The sequence below is a fragment of the Microcaecilia unicolor genome, chromosome 8 (assembly GCF_901765095.1).
Source record: "Microcaecilia unicolor chromosome 8, aMicUni1.1, whole genome shotgun sequence".
Classification (NCBI taxonomy): Eukaryota; Metazoa; Chordata; class Amphibia; order Gymnophiona; family Siphonopidae; genus Microcaecilia; species Microcaecilia unicolor.
Genome location: NC_044038.1, coordinates 165,384,230 through 165,405,487, shown reverse-complemented (window position 1 = coordinate 165,405,487; position 21,258 = coordinate 165,384,230). Strand labels below are relative to the sequence as shown.

The following is a 21,258-nucleotide window of genomic DNA, read 5'->3' as shown; positions in this document are numbered from 1 at the left end:
CATTTTAGAGAGTGGAGGACATAAGGGAAGCTGGGAGTGGTGGAGGTGGTTGGGAGTAATTGTAAGAGGCTTGGGTAGCGTCTAGTTTGGTTTGGGAGTAGTTGGGGAGGAAGGTTTGGAGGAGGGAATAATTAAGGGTAGTTTGCGGGATGGAGTGTAGTTGAGTTAGTTGTGGGGGTGGGGTAGTTGGAGGCAAGGTAGTTGTGAGGAGATAAATTTGGGGGTAGTTTTATGGGGTGGAGATGGTCCAGCCAAAACGATTTAACCGGCTAGGAACGGCACCCGGAATGGCACCAGCCGACTGTCTCCTGCTGAATATCTCCAATTAGTGCTTAGCAGATAGTCGATTATATCACGTGATATAACCGACTATCCACAGATTTTCAGCACATCGCCAGCTAAGTTTGGTGGTCAAATCTGGCCAATAGCAGGTCTTTCTTTGGCCGCTATGAACTTAGTCAGCCAGTGCTGAATACTGGTTTGACTATGTTCTTAGTGGCCAAAAATAAACCAGATATTCAATGCTGGTCACCGGAAAGTGCCCGGCGTTGAATATCCAGGCTCAGCACTGACCGAGGGAGGCAACCTGGCTACCTCCCATGGTCTGAATATCGGGCCCAGTATGTTTTATGTATATAAGTCTCTGTGCTGTAGAAGTTGGTTCTGCTTCTAATACAAATGGATTAGGCTATTTTTTTGTTGGGGAGGGGGAGGAGTCTATTTATCTGGAACTCCAAACTTGCTCTGGCCTATTTTGTCTTTTCACCAGTCAAATTTGATCCTGGTCCATTAAATTTTCAGAGATTACTTTGCCTCCAGACAGACATTCTTGACCTTTAGATATATTTCTTTCCAATGTTCATGGGTTGGAAACAATAAAATGTGACTGAGTCATGGCTCTGATAGTACCAGTTATGGAGATGAGTGTGCTGACCTAAAAACATGCCATACCAGGCCAGGCCAAAGATCCACAGGCCCAGTGTCCTCATTCCAACAGTGGCCAATCCAATCAAAAGTAGCTGACAGGAAGGTATCCAGAGGTTTTGTAAGAGATTAGTTAAAAGTTTATCCATTGTAGTAGTGTTCATGTTATGTCAAGTATGTTCTTAAAAGAATTTCTTTCATTTATACCTCTCTCTCCCTGTAAAGTGGGGTACAGTGTTCTACTAGTTTGTATCTTTCTTTATACAATTTACCTTCTCATTTTGTATTATGACTAATATGACACTTCTCCTTTTTCTCTTTTTGAAATGTAATCTTTCAGAAAATTCTCTGAAAATCAATCCCGATATGATAAATGTCTTATGGGTAAAAACTAGCAATGGTGATTCATCAGTGGGGATAATGTGACTGTTTGATATTGATTGTAATATAAGAAATGAGATAAATTTACTTGGGGTTTGGGTGGATGCAGATTTAACTATGGAGACTCATACTGAAAATTTGGTTCAAAAGACTTCTTTTAAACTGAAATTTTTACGTTGATTAAACTATTTTTCGGTTTGCCAACATTTTAAAATTATTATTCAGGCAGTGATCCTCTCATCGTTGGATTACTGCAATATTTGCTTGATGGGTCTCCCAGCTAAACAATTGCACAGAGGGCCCTGTTTACTAAGGCACGCTATCGTTTTTAGGGTGTGCTAAAGCTAGAGACACCCATATATTCCTATGGGTGTTTCTAGCACACTAAAAATGATAGCATGCCTACAGCGTGGCTTAGTAAACAAAGCCCAGAGTACAATCCTTAAAAATATGGCTGCCAAATTAATTTTAAAAGGGGGGGGGCGAAGGTTCGACCGTGTGACCCCATTTTTGTCTGAATTACATTGTTTGCCAGTGAGAATAGAATTCAAAGCATTCACTTTTATTTTTAAGATATTATATGGGTTGAGACTAGGTTGTCTGAATCCTGTGATATCGATTTATCAGCCTCACTGATGGTTTCCATCTTCAGATGAGCTTTTGTTAGCCTTTCCATCAGCTAAGTCATCCTGGCTGCTTAGTAGAAAAAAAAAAACACGGTGTGGGAAGATCCCTGAACTTTGGAATGGCCTACCATCTTATATCAGGGGCATCACACCTTTTAGGAAAAGCAGTGAAGATACGGCTGTTTAAGAAATACTTATCCTATTAATGATTGCTGTTTTTATGATGTTTTTTTAATTCATGTATTTGACAACCTTGGTTACTGTATTAATCATATGGTTAATCTTGGATGTAACCCACTTTGAACTTGAGAGTTTAGCAGATATAAATGCTGATATTAAATTAAACATGCTCTATTTTTTGTACAGCATCCTGACTAGTTAAAATATGGTAAATATCTATCCTGTAATATTTAGGTCTGAGAAATAGGGAAACTGGAAATTCTGGTATCTCATTAAATATAATGCAGAATCAATCATTTATATTGCGTGAGCGTTGGGCAAAAAAAGCTAGGTATCAGAACATACTTTTCATAAATAATTTGCAATGGATAACTACTCCAGCTTTCCCACTTTTCAATTCTGGTGTGTAAATTTTCATTACCTGTCTAAGAAGTAGGGGAATAAAGGCCTAAGATAATGCATTTTGAATGTCAACACTCTTACAAGCCATTGAAATATCAAGTTCAAAGGCATTCCTCCAAGGCATACGTATGTCTCACTAATTGCTTTTTGTCCTGCAGGTGGAGATTGTACACAGCTGTCACCGAGTCATGAAGCGTACCTTTTCACAGCAGGCAGGCACACAGAAGTGGACAAATGGATGAAAACCTTTGGGCAGGTGATGTGGGTACCATTTACAGGTGACTAGCAAACAAAGATTATAAATGATATTCTATCTGTAACTTATATGTGTCGATGTCATCCTGAACTTCATTATCATACACCATGAGGGTTAATTTAGAAGCCCTATTTGCAACCAGCAATTACATATGTATACCACATTCACATGTAAAAGCCACTTTCAGAAAGCTGGTATTTATATGTGGAAATCTACCCTATATAGACATTTTAAGGGGGTGTGGTTTAGGTGGGGTTTGAATGGAACTAAAATCTACACATGTGTTCACTATTTCATAAAGGAAGGCTGTGTTCACATCAGGCTCCTACAATTCAGGTTAAATAATATACTTTATTTAAGGGGTCTTTTACGAAGTGGCGGTAAGCCCAATGCAGGTTTACTGCTCGCTAACCTGGAACTACTGCCAGGCAACCCCCAGTGCGCACCACTTCCGGAGCTAAAAAATATATGCTTATTTTTGTAGCACCGGTAAGTACATAAGTACATAAGTAATGCCATACTGGGAAAAGACCAAAGGTCCATCGAGCCCAGCATCCTGTCCCTGACAGAGGCCAATCCAGGTCAAGGGCACCTGCCAAGCTACCCAAATGTACAAACATTTTATACAAGTTATTCCCGCAATTGTGGATTTTTCCCCAAGTCCATTTAGTAACGGTCTATGGACTTGTCCTTTAGGAAACCGTCCAACCTCTTTTTAAACTCTGCCAAGCTAACCGCCTTCACTATGTTCTCCGACCCATTAACCAATTCCAGAGTTTAATTATGCGTTGGGTGAAGAAACATTTTTATCCTATTTGTTTTAAATTTACTACACTGTAGTTTCATCGCATGCCCCCTAGTCCTAGTGTTTACCTGGTGGTGATTGGGCAGTGCTGCGTGCTGTCCAGTTACTACTGGGTTAGCGTGGGAGCTCTTACTGCCACCTCAATGGGTGGCGGTAAGTGCTCCCCCCCTGAAATGGCCACACAGCAAATGGTTCACTTGCCACACAGCCATTTCTTTAAAAAAAGAAAAAAAAGACAGCCTTTTACCCACTGCGGTAAAAGGGGGCCTCAGCACACGTCAAAAACACACGCTGATGCCACAGCTTGGTAGAAGGCAGGGACGTATCTGCGTGGGGCCTCAGGGGCCTGGGCCCCTGCAGATTTTGCCCTGGACCCCCCTACCGCCGTCAACCCTCCCCCGCTGGCGTTGCTTACTTTTGCTGGCAAGGGGCCCCAACCCCCGCCAGCCGCCCCAAGGTGTTTAAAGTTCATCTTCGGCCTCCGTGGCCGTGCTGTTGTTGATAGGAGCTGTTGAATCCAATTCGGAGTCTGACGTCGCAGCACGTTGGGGTTCCCCGCCAGCTGAAGAAATAGTTTTTAAGACAGCGGCAGGTGGAAGCGGACCTCGGCTGGCGGGGGTTGGGGCCCCCCCCGCCAGCAAAGGTAAGCAACGGCAGCGGGGGAGGGGGAGGGTTGGTGGCGGGAGGGGGGTGGAGAGAGTCGTTGGTGGCGGTGGGGGTCTGACAGTGGCGGGGGGGGTCGGTGGCAGCGGGGGGGGGGGGTTAAAATGTGCCCCCTCCCTCTGGCTCTGGCCCCCCCCTACCGCTGGAGTCCAGATACGGCCCTGGTAGAAGGACCCCTTACTGGTCAAAGTTTTACATAGTTGTGCTCAGTCTATGTTGGGATACCAGTCCTGAGTTTTATTTTGATTTTTCTTTCCTTTATGTAGTCAATTTCATTTGTTTTGTTTGGATAAAGGCAACTTTTTGCCTCCCTGCACTTTTCAAGCAAAACACCCTTTCTCTCTTTGCTTGTGATCTGAGCTGGATCTGCAACAACAACAACAACAACAACAACAACAACAACAAGAAAAGCCTTCAGTGATCTGCATCAACTGGATCATCAAAGGACATCAGGATCAGATCAGCAATTACACAATCTGTGTGACGAAATTCATATCTAACTTATTTTATCTTTTGATTTCTGATAACCTGCTAGGTTATCAATAGAAATCAAACAAAATAAAACATGGAAAAGAAAATAAGATGATACCTTTTTTATTGGACATAACTTAATACATTTCTTGATTAGCTTTCGAAGGTTGCCCTTCTTCCTCAGATCGGAAATAAGCAAATGTGGTAGCAGATAGTATATATAATTGAGACATCCAAGCATTACTTTGACAGTCTGACAGAGTGGGAGGGTGGGGGTATGCATGAACCTCCCTCTGCATTAAAACTTCCAAATGAAATTCACATAGGAGTGAAATATAGTCATTTGATTTACATCTCTAGAAAACAGAAGTGCTTTGTTAGATATTAGATACTGGACTTTTAAAAACTATTTTACCTTGTTTCAAGATTTTAAAGCACAAAATATAGATAGAATAAGCAGTTCTACAGGGCTGACTGACTACATATCTCCTGGAGAATCTCAATTCCTAGGAAGCAGACTATTCAAAGGGACAGGAGTCAGACTCTCATCAATCACTGTCTGCATAATTAACACTCCACTGTTAATTGTTGCCACAGAGAAACTGGCTTTTTGTTGTACTAAATAGTTAGAGAGCTCTGTCATCTTATCAAGGGGATCTATGTGAGACCTTTATAGGACTGTAAAGGATGGGAGGGGAAGAGGTGGCTAATATCATTTGTAGGAACTGGGACATTATACAATTACATAAGTTGTTTCAGCATCATAGACTACGCATAGCCTTTTCATGAGATCGCACTCTAAAAGAGATCTTCAGTCCAGCCGACCTGGTGGAGCATAAAGTGGATGAGACGGTAGACCATTCCAAATGCGGTTCCTGCCAGTATTGTGGCGCGTCCATTGAATGCATTGAATTTATCAACCCAACGGATTGGAGTATTTACAAGTTGTGATTCAAGACATCCTGTATGTCTGAGTATGTGGTTTATGTATTGCAATGTCCTTGTTTGAAATGGTATGTGGGGAAAACCCAGCGAAAATTCTCTGTACGACTGAGTGAACACAGATCGTGTGTTCTAAAAACAGGTTTGGAGCACCGCTGGTAGCCCACTGTAAAAAATATGGCCACTCTTTTGATTCTTTCAAGGGGTGGATAATTGATAGCGTCCCCCCCCAAACAAATGGGGGGGGATCGCAGCAAGGCTTTATTGCAATGTGAACAATGTTGGATTTTCAGACTTGATACCCTGGAGCCTAAGGGGTTAAATTCTTTGATTCACTTGATGGCTTTCATTTCGTGATCCTTTGGCATAGGCTAAAACTTGTGGACTGTTTTCAGCATGTTCTTTTGGAAGTTGGAGTTTTTGCCTGAATTTTTTTTTTTTTTTTGCTTGAGTTTGGAGTTTTCCACGTTTTGAAGATTTTGTTTTAAAGATTTTTTTGTTGTTTTTTGACAGCGCTCAGAGTATTGTTGATGTCATGGCGTCATGACGTGAGGACGCCTTGACACATTGTTCTGTGCCTGTGTTCCCTTCTGGCAGCGTTGCTATAAATTTTGTGGCATCATTGGGTGCGTCTGCTTGCTGGCTTCGCATGCTACGTGATAGTAGCTCTTTGGGTACAGGAGGATTCAGCACACTTGCCCTTTGTGGTGTGTTTTGGTGGGGACTTCTTCTCGCATTCATTATGCGTGTTCTGTTGCTGTTCTAGGTCAGATGGTGAGGACCCTTGAAAAAGCTGAAGTGAAACGGGTCCGTCGGGACCTCACTGTGCGGAGGACTCAAACGGAGCAGCAGAGCATTGAACAGGTAAGTGTTGTTGATTGACTTATTGAGGGAAGAAGTTTATGAGAGGTTTTTGTGCCAATGATTACTTTTTCACTGTGGGCTTGAAACGTTTTGTTTTTTCCAGTCAAGAGAACCGTGTTAAGCCGCAGTAGTGTGAGAATTTTCCTCTCATCTCAAAAAAAAGAGAGATTCACAGTGTGTTTGGGTTGCATAACCAGATTAACAGTGAATCAGATCTATTTTTTATCTTTAAACAAGAATATGTTTTGGACTAGTAAACCAAAGATCTTCATACATTTCAGTAATTTGGGGTAGAAGAAACAATAGACTCAACCTCAAGAGGCAAACACCTATCTAACTATACCCACATGAATACCTCCCTACCATCAAGTAACCCCTACAACTAACAGACCACTACTTGGAAACTTGAGCCTATTAAATGCCAGATCAGCCAACAAATAATTTTCTATGATCTATGATGTCATCAGTGAGTACCACCTAGACATCCTGGGAATAACTGAGACTTGGCTGGATGAAAGCAGAGGAGTCTTATTGACTGAACTATGCAACTCGCAACAACACATCATCTGTGCAAGAACTGCTGAGTTTGATGACTGAGGTAACCCTGAGCTGCCATAGATTACTGATTATGGGAGATTTTAAATTCACACAACTCAAGAAGAGAGTGGCACACATCTTTGCAATATATCCAGCTGCAAACTATGCCAAAACATTTCACAGGATCCCACAGTCATTCACAAAGGAAAAATATTCAACATAAAGGAATCTTTCACATGTTTATCTTCCAATGTAGTATATATCATTCAATGTAAAAAGTGTGACGAAGGGTGCTATATTTGAGAAACAAGTCAGATGCTAAAGAAGAGATTTAATTTACATAGATATCATATGAAAAATGCCAGTGCCAACCAGGATGTCACCTCTGTGGGGCAGCACTTTACAAAACCAGAACACTGTATCAACAACTTTATGGTGAGAATACTAAAAGGAAATTTTAAGACAATCCAGGAACGTAAGACCTTTGAAGTCAGAATGATTAATTATTTTGACACCCACCAGACAGGACTTAACAAAGATCTGGGTTTTCTAGTCCATTATAAACCATAAAATTCTACTGCTTTGTCACCCTCTTATCTCCATGCATATCTCCCTGTCCCTCATCCACCCGGCTCTCCCTGTCTCTCACCTAACCCACCCTCATCCTGTTAGACTGTCACTGAAGTGCTTTGATGTTTCACTTATATATACTGTCATCTACCAACAGTTGCTTATTTCCGATCCAACAGTTGCTTATTTCCGATCTGACGAAGAAGGGCTACCTTCGAAAGCTAATCAAAAAATGTATTGTTAGTCCAATACAGAAGGTATCATCTTATTTTCTTTTTTCTGTTTTATTTTATTTCTATTGATTACCTTTACAAGTGGACTAACACGGCTACCACATTACCCTACACATTGAAACTCCAGACATCACCACTACTACCTTCCTTGATATGATAAAGGAGCACAAGAGAGGCGTCTGTAGTCTGCAAACAGCATAGAGAGCAGTCGAAAGAGCAGATACACATATCAGTATTCTAAAGTTTATATTCAGCAACAGTGATCTCACAAAGAATTGCCAGACATGGACCACGTTTTGCTCTAGCCAAAGGGCTGTGGTCAGGGGCAGAAGAGATCAATGATTCACATACTACTACTACTATTTACTACTATTTAACATTTCTAGAGCGCTACAAAGTGTACGCAGCGCTGTACAAACACAGAAGAAAGACAGTCCCTGCTCAAAGAGCTTACAATCTAATAGACAAAAAGTAAAGCATTTAAATTTAAAATATTTAAGCAGTCAAGCACAAGAGAACAGTCACAGAAGGACAGAAGATGTTGAAGGGTGGTCAGTGTGATTAGGTGTAACTCTGGTTGGAGTAGTGGGAGAAGGTGATAGAAGAATAGAAATGGGTGAGGTAAAGTAATGAGTGGGTTGATAGGGAGGTTATATAAGACATGTCACTCTAGGGGTGGGTGGGTAGAGGGGTAGGGTGGGTGGAAGCAGGAGAAGGTATTCTCTGCAGCTTATCTGTGAGATGGAAAATGCTCTCTGAAGCTGCTGCTATAAGTTGTTAGTTTTCTCTCCCTGAAAGAGATCCAAGCCACACCCACGAAGTTCAAACATACAAACATCTATTCCAAAGGACATAAAATCATAAGCAGGATAAATCTTTCAAACTGAATCTGCTTAGCTCTCTTCTGATTTGAAGCCATTTTTCTCTTGCCTTTCTTTTCATAGAACTTTTTGTTTGATTTCTATTGATAACCTTTAAGAGTGGACTAACACTGCTACCACACCTCTCTATTTTCATAGAACAAAAGTACAAGTAAATTGTGTTAATCGAAACTGTCTAGCACTGTTGTTCCAACTTGACTGTTATTCCAGGGGGCTCAAGTCAGAAAAAAACTAAGCAGATTTTAATCTGTTTTAGTAAAAGGACCCCTTTCTATAACAGTGGTTCCCAAACCTGGTCCTGGAGGCACCCCAGCCAGTCAGGTTTTCAGGATACCCAAAATGAATATTCACAAGAGAGATTTGCATGCCGTGGAGGTAGTGCATGCAAATCTTTCTCATGAGTATTCATTATGGGTATCCTGTAAACCTGACTGGCTGGGATGGCTCCAGGACCAGATTTGTGAACCACTGATCTATAATGAGCTAGACAAAAAGCTGCAGACTTTTTTTCTTAGCATGGCTATGCCTCTCCCCTTTGCATAGCTGACTGGTTTCTTTATATACTAGGGGCTTTAACACTTGGTGCTAGATTTAGGATGAAATTCAAGTGTGATTTGCTGCTTCTGTAGATTAATGATGGTGAACATATGAGTAGGTATTCAATCCTACTGGTACTCAAGAGGCTTAGCAGAAAATCATTTCCTTTCCACATACAATTGTTTACTGACATTGGGATCCACTAGTCAGATACATTTACATATCAGATACTCTGTGGGTCCTGAAGAATAAAATGTTCCCCATCATTAGCACAGACCACATGGAAATGATGAACCAACTACTTAGTGTCCGGTCATCCTCAATTAAGAACAGGTTCACTTCCAGTAAAGAATCTTTTGAAAAGAAGGGGCTAGAAATAATTGACTTTCTAAAATCCTTTCATTTTTTTTACGTTATAGTATTATGAGTTCATCAATAAGAACATTTCAAAATATAGATACACAGAACATGTTGAGTTCTAAAACTTTAATCCTTGTTTCTAAACCAAAGCTACAAGGTAAAATGGCAGACCATCATGACACCACTGAGTGGGATCATTACTTATATCTCTTTGGTTTTAGGGGTCTTTGGACAAACACTGGAGAGTACACTGCAATATGAAAAGCGCTATGGTGAAAGACCAACTCCCATGATAGTGGAACAGTGTGTGAATTACATTCGAAACCAAGGTCTACAAGAGGTGGGACTTTTCAGACTTCCCGGTCAGGCCAGAATGGTCAAAGATCTACAGGAAGCTTTTGATGCTGGTGAAAAGCCTTCATTTGACAGGTATAATAATGTCTGCTTCTTGTTTCTACATCAGATAAATAATACTTGACTTCATCATCTATTCTGTTGGCAGATTTGAAAGTTAATTTAAAAAATCTATCTTCTCTCCTTCTCCCCGCCCCCTCCACAAAAGAATTAAATAATAAAAAGATGAATAAATTAAGGCTCAAAGGAAAATGACTTATGTATAGGACTGAAGGGGAAGCAATAGAAACAAGCAATATGTCAAAAGATCTAATACTGCTGCTGTAGGATAACCTAGAACAGTGGTACTAGATGTACCACATGACATCTATGTAGCCAACAAAAAAATAGAAAAGGAAGCCCTACGTATAAAACAGACAAGCCTAGGAGTAGGGATAAGTACATAAGTACATAAGTAGTGCCATACTGGGAAAGACCAAAGGTCCATCTAGCCCAGCATCCTGTCACCGACAGTGGCCAATCCAGGTCAAGGGCACCTGGCACGCTCCCCAAACGTAAAAACATTCCATACAAGTTATACCTAAAAATGCGGAATTTTTCCAAGTCCATTTAATAGCGGTCTATGGACTTGTCCTTTAGGAATCTATCTAACCCCTTTTTAAACTCCGTCAAGCTAACTGCCCGTACCACGTTCTCCGGCAACGAATTCCAGAGTCTAATTACACGTTGGGTGAAGAAAAATTTTCTCCGATTCGTTTTAAATTTACCACACTGTAGCTTCAACTCATGCCCTCTAGTCCTAGTATTTTTGGATAGCGTGAACAGTCGCTTCACATCCACCCGATCCATTCCACTCATTATTTTATACACTTCTATCATATCTCCCCTCAGCCGTCTCTTCTCCAAGCTGAAAAGCCCTAGCCTTCTCAGCCTCTCTTCGTAGGAAAGTCGTCCCATCCCCACTATCATTTTCGTCGCCCTTCGCTGTACCTTTTCCAATTCTACTATATCTTTTTTGAGATACGGAGACCAGTACTGAACACAATACTCCAGGTGCGGTCGCACCATGGAGCGATACAACGGCATTATAACATCCGCACACCTGGACTCCATACCCTTCCTAATAACACCCAACATTCTATTCGCTTTCCTAGCCGCAGCAGCACACTGAGCAGAAGGTTTCAGCGTATCATCGACGACGACACCCAGATCCCTTTCTTGATCCGTAACTCCTAACGCGGAACCTTGCAAGACGTAGCTATAATTCGGGTTCCTCTTACCCACATGCATCACTTTGCACTTGTCAACATTGAACTTCATCTGCCACTTGCACGCCCATTCTCCCAGTCTCGCAAGGTCCTCCTGTAATCGTTCACATTCCTCCTGCGACTTGACGACCCTGAATAATTTTGTGTCATCGGCGAATTTAATTACCTCACTAGTTATTCCCATCTCTAGGTCATTTATAAATACATTAAAAAGCAACGGACCCAGCACAGACCCCTGCGGGACCCCACTAACTACCCTCCTCCACTGAGAATACTGGCCACGCAATCCTACTCTCTGCTTCCTATCTTTCAACCAGTTCTTAATCCATAATAATACCCTACCTCCGATTCCATGACTCTGCAATTTCTTCAGGAGTCTTTCGTGCGGCACTTTGTCAAACGCCTTCTGAAAATCCAGATATACAATATCAACCGGCTCCCCATTGTCCACATGTTTGCTTACCCCCTCAAAAAAATGCATTAGATTGGTGAGGCAAGACTTCCCTTCACTAAATCCGTGCTGACTTTGTCTCATCAGTCCATGTTTTTGTATATGCTCTGCAATTTTATTCTTAATAATAGCCTCCACCATCTTGCCCGGCACCGACGTCAGACTCACCGGTCTATAATTTCCCGGATCTCCTCTGGAACCCTTCTTAAAAATCGGAGTAACATTGGCTACCCTCCAGTCTTCCGGTACTACACTCGATTTTAGGGACAGATTGCATATTTCTAACAGTAGCTCCGCAAGTTCATTTTTTAGTTCTATTAATACTCTGGGATGAATACCATCAGGTCCCGGTGATTTACTACTCTTCAGCTTGCTGAACTGACCCATTACATCCTCCAAGGTTACAGAGAATTTGTTTAGTTTCTCCGACTCCCCCGCTTCAAATATTCTTTCCGGCACCGGTGTCCCCCCCAAATCCTCCTCGGTGAAGACCGAAGCAAAGAATTCATTTAATTTCTCCGCTACGGCTTTGTCCTCCTTGATCGCCCCTTTAACACCATTTTCGTCCAGCGGCCCAACCGACTCTTTGGCCGGTTTCCTGCTTTTAATGTATCTAAAAAAATTTTTACTATGTATTTTTGCTTCCAACGCTAATTTCTTCTCAAAGTCCTTTTTTGCCCTCCTTATCTCCGCTTTGCATTTGAACCAATTAGACACTTCCAGCCAAAGATGTATATGGAAGTCTATATTAGGCACCACTCATTCACAAGACCCGACACAGGGCCATGTTTCCACAGGAACCACCAGTCTGCCTCAGGGTCGCTCACTCAGTAGAGGATAGTTTATGTGAGTCTGTGCAAAATCAACTCTATGGAAAACTGAAACTGCTAAACTCTGCAGTATACAGCAAGATGGCTCTGTTTACTATGCAAAGTCCTTTGGCAAAATTGACTTTACCTTCCTTATGTCAGGTAATAAGTGTGTTTCACATTGTTTACCAAATGACTTTCATACGGTAATCAAACCTAGGTACTACCCATCTGTGCCACATTTGAACCAGCAGCCTAGACAGGGAAGGTTTTGTATTCCTATTCTACCCTCTGCATGAAGGCAGTTACAGCAATGACTGCATTTTTCATTTGTACAACTAGCTTACATTTTAATTGTTATCTTTTTATTATTTTAGAATTTGTTTTAACTATGTTTGTGATCATGATTATGTTTGTTTAATTGTAACCCGCTCAGATGTTATGATGTGTGGGTTATAAATTTTGTCAAATAAATGAATAAATATCTAAAATAAATATATTTTTAAAAAGTCTATCGTACAGCAATGTTCTGTAATCTATAAGAAGTAAAGTGATGATTACAAAATGACTTAGAAAAATCATTATCACACAAACTATTATAGTTTTCTTTATTTTCAGTACTATAGATGTGCATACAGTCGCTTCTCTTCTGAAACTCTACTTATGGAAACTTCCAGAACCTGTTGTGCCTTTCTCTAAATATTCAGAGTTCCTGCTATGTGGTAAAATGCTGACTGAAGATAAAGAAAAGGTATATTTAATAGTCATATAAGAGATGAAATATTATACAGTATGAGTTAATATTTCTCCTTATCTTTTTAAGCACATAAATTCTCTTTTATGTGGGGCTTAACACTAGAGAAATACTCATGCTTGGCCTAATAAAATTACTTAATGGAAACTGACAAAAAACATTGTCCAAAAACAAGGTGTTTTTCATGAAAGCTTTATAGTATATTCATATATTCTGTAAAGTCCAGTTTGTATTTAATTTATGCAGAAAAATGTGAAAATCTCCCCACAAGAAAAGCACTTAACTTTCCTGTAGAGGGCTTAAAGGATCAAAAAACAAAACAAAACACAAAAACAATCTCTCATATTCGGGCTTCCTGCCTTCTGGCCTTCATAATTAGCTTCCATCCTCTTTGTAACTGTCTTCAAACTATCCCACAGTATCTGCAGAGAGACCTCCTCCATGTTATTCAGGGAATAAGAGTGCTAACTTGTGGTGTGCCATAGGGTTAACATTAACATTAATAATATAATTTATATTCTGTCATATAACTTCTGGTTCAATGCGGATCACATCTTAAAAGAGGCTGGATATTTCCAGGAAATACAACAAGTAGCCATCTCATTAATACATAGTTACAAATTAGGGCCCTGTTTACTAAGCCGCGTTATAGGCGCATTCGCATTTTTAACACGTATTAACCATGTACGTGCGTTATTTGTGTACGCGCTAAAAAAACTAACACGCCTTAGTAAACAGGGCCCTTAAAAACCAGGAAGTATAAATATGATGTCCCAAAACTAATTATTAAAATTAATAACATATTTCCTAAACAAATAAGTTTTAATTTGGTTTTGGAAATGTTTTACAATGTAACAGAAAGCAAAAAAATGTCTGAACATCTTTATCAAGCAGGCAGCTTGGAATGAATAAAAGGTTGTCTAGTAACCTAAATTTTTAATAGTCCTTTGTTCAGTCCTTGGTCTGTTTCTTTTTAAGATTTTTGGTGAGTGATACTGTGGAAGGGCTATCAGATAATGTTTGCCTCTTTGTGGATGACACCAAAATCTGCAGTAGGGTAGACACCCTGGAAGGTACAAACAATATGAGGAAAGACTTACTGAAACTTAAAGAATGGTGTAGAATTTGGCAAATTTAATGCCAAAAATGGAGGTATGCGAAAACCCTTCTGTGCACTACAGACAGGGACCTGGTGTGATCATACCCGATGATCTTAAGGTGGCCAGACAGGTAAAAAAAAGCCAACAGCAAAGCTGAAAGGATTCATGGGTGCAAAGGCAGAAGAATGGCCAACAGGAAAAAGGAGGTAATAATGCCTCTGTATAATCTCTGGTAAGACCTCATTTAGAGTACTATGTGACAATTCTGGAGACCACACCTTCAACGGGATGGAGTAAGGTCAGAGGGCAGCTACTAAAGTTATCAGTGGTCTTCACCATAAGGCATTTGGGGACAGACAAATATCTCAATATGTATATTTGAGAAGAAAGGTGGAAGAGGGCAGATATGATAGAGATGTTTAAATACCTCTATGGCATAAATACACAGGAGGCAGGCCTCGTTTACCTGAAAGGAAGATCTGGAATGAGGGGGCATAGGATAAAGGTGATAGACTCAGGAGTAATGTAAGGAAATACTTATTTACAGAAAGGATGGTGGATTCATGGAATGACCTCCTGGTGGAGATGGTAGAAATGAAGACTGTATATGAATTCAAGAAAGTAGGGGATAGGCACATAGGATCTCTAAGGAACAGGAAGGGATTGCAGAACTTAGTAGTTGGTTGGTATAGCCAGTTAAATGCTTTTGAATAGCGGGGGGGGGGGGGGGGGGGGGGTTCTATGGGGAAAAAAAAACCTATCTTATGAGCCTATAAATGTGCACCCATGAAACAATTTGACACTTTAGTAATAAGGAGTTAGATTTTGCTCATGTCTTTCTCAAAACTTCTAGGTAAATTACATGCAGTATGTATATTTCTGTCTCTGAAGGGCTTACAATTTAAGCTTGTACCTGAGGCAATGGAGGGACTGCCCAAGATCACAAGGAGTGTTAATGGGATTTGAACTCTAGCTTCCCATGTTTTCAGCCCACTGCTCTAACCATTAGGCTACTCTTACTTTAGCATTATAGCTTGTTAAGTTTTGTTTTAGTCTTATTTTTATGTATAATCATTATTTTGGATGTTAATTTGTAATCTGCTCAGATCGCATAACTGAATTAAGTACGACAGTTTCACTTAACTATTTCAACTTCTGCATGCTACTAAATAGGGTATGCAAGAACTAAAGAAGCAGCTTTCAGAGCTTCCTTCAGCAAACATCAATCTACTGCAGTACATGTGCAGGTAAGATTTCAGAAGTTCCTCAAAAGCAAAGCATGAGATTTGGAATAAAGGGCAGTTTAATACTACATTACACATAAAAGGCATTTATAGAGGGGAGAGGAGCATGCATGGTAAGTACTTTAGGCTTTAATATCAATTTCCATTCCTCGAAGGCCGCTAACAGGTCAGGTTTTCAGTATATCCCTTCTTGCATATCTACTGTTTCTACTATATGCAAATCTCTCTCATGCATATTCATTAACCAATAACATATAAGACCTTCAATAAATTGAAACTTTTACTCTCTTCTTATATGATACACAAAACAATGTGAACTTTAGAACTCTTAGCTCTATTTATTATATATACTACTACTACTTAACATTTCTAGAGTGCTACTAGGGTTACGCAGCGCTGTACAGTTTAAACAAAAAAGGACAGTCCCTGCTCAAAGGAGCTTACAATCTAAAGGACGAAATGTCAAGTTGGGGCAGTCTAGAATTCTTGAATAGGGGTATAGTGGTTAGGTGCCAAAGGCAACATTGAAAAGGTGGGCTTTGAGCAAGGATTTGAAGATGGGCAGGGGCCTGGCATATGGGCTCAGGGAGTTTATTCCAAGCATGGGGTGAGGCGAGGCAGAAAGGGCGAAGCCTGGAGTTGGCGGTGGTGGAGAAGGGTACTGCAAGGAGGGATTTGTCTTGAGAGTGGAGATTATGGGTAGGAACGTAAGGGGAGATGAGGGTAGAGAGGTAGGGAGGGGTTGCAGATCGAGTACATTTATAGGAGAAGCTTGAACTGTATGCGGTACCTGATCAGAAGCCAGTGAAGTGATTTGAGGAGAGGGGTGGTGTGAGTATATCGGTCCAGGCGGAAGATAAGACGTGCAGCCGAGTTCTGAACAGACTGAAGGGGGGATAGATGGCAGAGTGGGAGGCCAGTGAGGAGTAGGTTGCAGTAGTCAAGGCGAGAGGTAATGAGAGAGTGGATGACAGTTTGGGTGGTGTGCTCAGAGAGGAAAGGGCGAATTTTGCTGATGTTGTAGAGGAAGAAGCAACAGGTCTTGGCTATCTGCTGGATATGCGCAGAGAAGGAGAGGGAGGAGTCGAAGATGACTCCGAGGTTGTGGGCAGATGAGACGGGGACGATGCAGTGGCGTAGCCAGACTGCCAATTTTGGGTGGGCCTGAACCCAAAGTGGGTGGGCACAAAATTTCCCCCCCCCCCCCCCCCCAGCAAAATTTAGTCACACTCAGATGCATTTGTCACACAGGGTAAAGTGCTGCTTTTCAGTGCATCCGATTTCAGACAATTTATTTAATAGCCTAATCCTTTTCAGTGAGCTTTCAGAGGCCAAAACCTCCTGCCTCAGGTCAGTATAATGCTGTTACGGTATCCTTTCCTGACCTAAGGAAGGAAGTATTGGTCTCTGAAACTTTATTAACACCATATTACTTTATCCTAAATTAAAAATAAAATTATTTTCTTTACCTTTGTTGTATGGCCATTTACTTTTTCTCATTGTGTTGCTCCCAGTCTCTAGATTCTGCTTTCCTTCGTTTTCGCTTAACTCTTCTGCCAGGGTTTCCTGGCCATTTGTCATTTTTCTCTCCTTTTTCTTTCCTTTCTTCAATATTTTTCTGCCTCTCTCTGTGTCCAGATTTAATTCATTCTTACTATCCATTCTTTAATTTCCTTCATCTACTTATGGCTTTTCATCTTTTTCTCACCCTTGTTCTCCCCATGCCCCTTCCTCTTATTCTCCAATCTTTCACTACTCCCCCTTTCCATGCAGCAGCTCTCCTCTTTCTCTCCCCATCCTTCCAGTGTCTCCCCTCTCTCTCCCCATCCTTCCAATAGTCTCCCCTCTTTCTTTCTGCATCCTTCCATCGTGTCACCTTTCTCCCTACCCTTCCATCCAGCGTCTTCCCTCTTTCTCTCCCCATCCTTCTACCCATCTACCCTCTCTCCTGATCCTTCCATCTATTGTCTCTCTCCTTCCTTCTAACCAGTGTCTATCTCTCTACCCTTTTCTGTTCAGTGTCCCTTCTCTCTCCACATCCTTCCAGTCTCTCCCCTTTTTCTCTGCATCCTTTCATCCATCTCCCCTCTTTCTCTGCCATCCTTCCATCTGTTTTCCCTCTTTCTCTCCCCATCCTTCCATTTTCCCTCTTTCTCTGCCATCCTTTCATCTGTTTTCCCTCTTTCTCTCCCCATCCTTCCGTTTTCCCTCTTTCTCTGCCATCCTCCCATCTGTTTTCCCTCTTTCTCTCCCCATCCTTCCATTTTCCCTCTTTCTCCCCATCCTGCCATCCATTTTCCCTCTCCCAATTCAGGCCCACCAGCCCCAGCTCCCATTGCCGGCCACTGCTGCTTTTCCTGATGAGCAGCAGGGCCGGCGCTACAAAAAGAAGAAGCGCTCAGCTGACTGAGCTGAGCGCCAATGCAAATGACGACTCGATGAGAAAAAATGTTTAAAAATAAACGTGGCACCGCAGGCAGCCTTGAAGCATTGGCTGCTAGCTCTGCAGGCTCCACCCGTCTCTTACATCACTGCCCCTGCTTCGCTCCAGGGGCAGTGACGTAAGAGATGGGCGGAGCCTGCAGAGCCAGCAGCCAATGCTTCGAGGCTGCCTGCGGTGACGCGTTTTTTTAAAAACATTTTTTCTCGTCGAGTCATTGTTTGCGTTGGCGCTCAGCTCAGTCAGCTGAGCGCTTCTTCTTTTTGTAGCGCCGGCCCTGCTGCTCATCAGGGAAAGCAGTAGTGGCTGGCAATGGGAGCTGGGGCTGGCGCAGGCCTGAAGGAAAAGTGGGTAGGCAGGCCAGAGCTGAAATTGGGTGGGCCTGGGCCCACCCACGCCCACCGGTAGCTACGCCCCTGGGACGATGAGGGTGTTATCCACTGAGATAGAGAGTGGAGAGAGAGGAGAAGTGGGTTTGGGTGGGAAGACAATAAGCTCGGTCTTGGCCATGTTCAGTTTCAGGTGGCGGTTGGACATCCAGGCAGCAATGTCAGATAAGCAGGCCGATATCAAACTTAAACATCCATACTTCCAGAAGGAGATCAGCATAGACAATTCATATATCTTACAACAACTGAATATAAATTAGTGAACTTGTACCACACTTTGTGTTGATTCAGATGACCTGAAAAGTCCAAATCAGGTAATCAGTACTTCTTAGTCTGTTCATGAAAAGACTCCGATCTTGATGAAACACAAAAATTATCTTATTATTCCACTCTAAAAGATCATCTACTATCCAGTTGATATTGTCACTTCAATCCAGCCATCTTGTACATCCAACAAGAGATTATATCTCTCGTCTGTATATTAATCATCAGTTAATCCATTGAAGAGAATCCAACAACGGTTTCAGTTGGCTGAAAAAAACTTTCACTTCACTAGCTACGTGAAAGATTTAACAAAGTTAAATACATAAGTGATGTTAGGAAGACAAACAGTCAAATAATTACATCTAGCATTCTAGCAATTCTTGAATCTCTCATTGCAGGCTCAGCCATAGTTATACTAAAAAAGCCTGTTGAAAAAGATATGCTTTTAGAAGGGTGCGGAAAGAGATGTAGGAAGTTTCAAGGCAGAGGTGATGGGGTAGGGAGTTCCAAAGTGCTGGGGACAAGAAATAAAATGTATTTGATCTTGTTGATTTCCATCTTGCCTGAGAGGGATGACGGAGAATCAGTCTGTTATCGTTTAGAGAGCATAATGTTCAAGAAAGTGTTTAAGGGATTACCAAACAAGAGAGGTGGGCAGGAGATCCAGTATATATACCTGTTAGAGCACAGTAATTGGCATGTTAGGGAATTGTTCTGGGAGGTGTGACATGGGCGGGGCATGGAAATTTTATCCAGCTAGCGCGGTAACTTGCAAAAACTGGATAATGCTGAGTTAATATATCATTGCTTAGCACCTCCTACTTAGGATACACTAAGTGAAGCCACGTTAATCCCTAGCAGGTAATGGAGCCGTTTTACCAAGCTACGGTAAAAAGCAGCCTACTGTAGTGTGGACACGTGGGATTATCGTGCACGGAGACCACTCTTTACCATGGTGGGAAAACCCCTATTTTAAAACTGAGGTCCTTAACGGCTGTACACTAATCTTCCATTTGGTGCATGGCCACTTACTGCCTGAGCCCTTACCACAACCTATTTAGGAGTCAGTAAAGGCTCACATGCTACATCTGCAGTAATCGAGCAGCAGGCAGCAATGGCTATGTGCTGCTTGATTACCACCAGGAATGCTTAATCCCACCCCCTGCACTGGAAAATAAAATGTATTTTCAAGAGTGAGAAATGGCGCAAGCCAAAAACAGAACTGCTGCAGGGCACCTGGGTGTGACTGGTGGTAGTGCTGTTTTCCTGTGTGCTATCTGCGATATAAAAGGGCCCCAATGACGGCATTAGCACATGACCGGCACACAAAATACCCTCAAAAACATAAGAACGTTAGATTTGCACTTAACATGTACTAAAACCCATGTTAAATCTTAACACCCTTGATTAGTAGAACGCATTACCAAAAGCCTTGAAAACGACATACGACCACCTAAACTTCCGGAAATCACTAAAAACCAACCTGTTTAAAAAGGCATACCCTACTGATCCAACTTAAATGCCTAATCTCTGCAACATAACCAAACTAAAGCACGTAATGGACATAACACAACTCTTCCATTCTCCGATCCCCTAATGTGGCTGTGCCACATGAACTTGATCTTACCACAACATCACCCTGTATTTGTTCACACCGGAGTCTGCAAAGGCCTCTCCGGTACTATGTAAGCCACATTGAGCCTACAAATAGGTGGGAAAATGTGGGATACAAACGTAGCAAATAAAAAAATAAATAAATACCACCTGACAGAGAACATTAGCCTTCTTCATCTTATTTTCATAAGCCAAGATTATTTTCCTTTACTCCTCGGCTCATTCAATGATTTTTACTGCTGGTTATAAGCATTTTTGTTTATATAATTGTGCATGACCAAGTACTCATGAAACTAAATGCCAGATTGTAGGTACAATGATATGACCTCAGGGCTGGTGTTTAGGGGGTGACAAGGGCAACTGCCCCAGGCACCGATGCTGCAGGTGGGCTCCTAGCCTGCCTCAGTCTAAAGGAGAAATAGCTTGAACGTAAGCTTTGGGGCCTCCTCTTCATTTTCTGCCCTGAACCCCTGCATGTCTAACACTGGCCCAGTATGACCTAGGCATGGATAAGAATGAAGTATAATAAAATATACAAGCTGTTCCCTAAAGTAGAAAAAGTGAATAGTATCAATATAATATTTTTTTTCATTTATCGATCTTTGAAACCTTTTAAAATATTTTTGTCCTTTAGATTTCTAGATGAAGTTCAGTTTTATTCGAATCTGAATAAAATGGGCGTGCAGAACTTAGTGACAGTTTTTGGACCGAACATATTACGTCCCAAAGTGGAAGACCATGATAAAAGCACCAATGGTAAGAAGCAAAACCTCTAAGTTTAAAAGAAAAAGCATGAGGTGGCTTTGATAACAAAAGTGATCAAAGATCTGATCTAAAACTTAGGTGACTCCTAGGACTCAAGCTCAAATCCCTCTGCCGCTGATGATGTGTGGTACCTGTATTAGCTACTTTAAGGGTAACTTTCTATAGGGACATTTA

At 41.6% G+C, this 21,258-nt stretch overlaps 1 protein-coding gene across 1 annotated transcript in view; it reads left to right on the top strand.

The window, feature by feature from the left end:
- The window catches only part of LOC115476850 (rho GTPase-activating protein 24-like), a 47,451-nt gene that overhangs the window by 15,516 nt on the left and 10,677 nt on the right, over nucleotides 1-21,258 (top strand). The window contains exons 2-7 of the mRNA XM_030213424.1: nucleotides 2,672-2,791; nucleotides 3,005-3,007; nucleotides 9,854-10,061; nucleotides 13,133-13,265; nucleotides 15,542-15,615; nucleotides 20,954-21,057. Of these exons, the coding sequence (XP_030069284.1) occupies nucleotides 2,672-2,791; nucleotides 3,005-3,007; nucleotides 9,854-10,061; nucleotides 13,133-13,265; nucleotides 15,542-15,615; nucleotides 20,954-21,057 (642 nt within the window). The remainder of the gene's footprint in view (nucleotides 1-2,671; nucleotides 2,792-3,004; nucleotides 3,008-9,853; nucleotides 10,062-13,132; nucleotides 13,266-15,541; nucleotides 15,616-20,953; nucleotides 21,058-21,258) is intronic.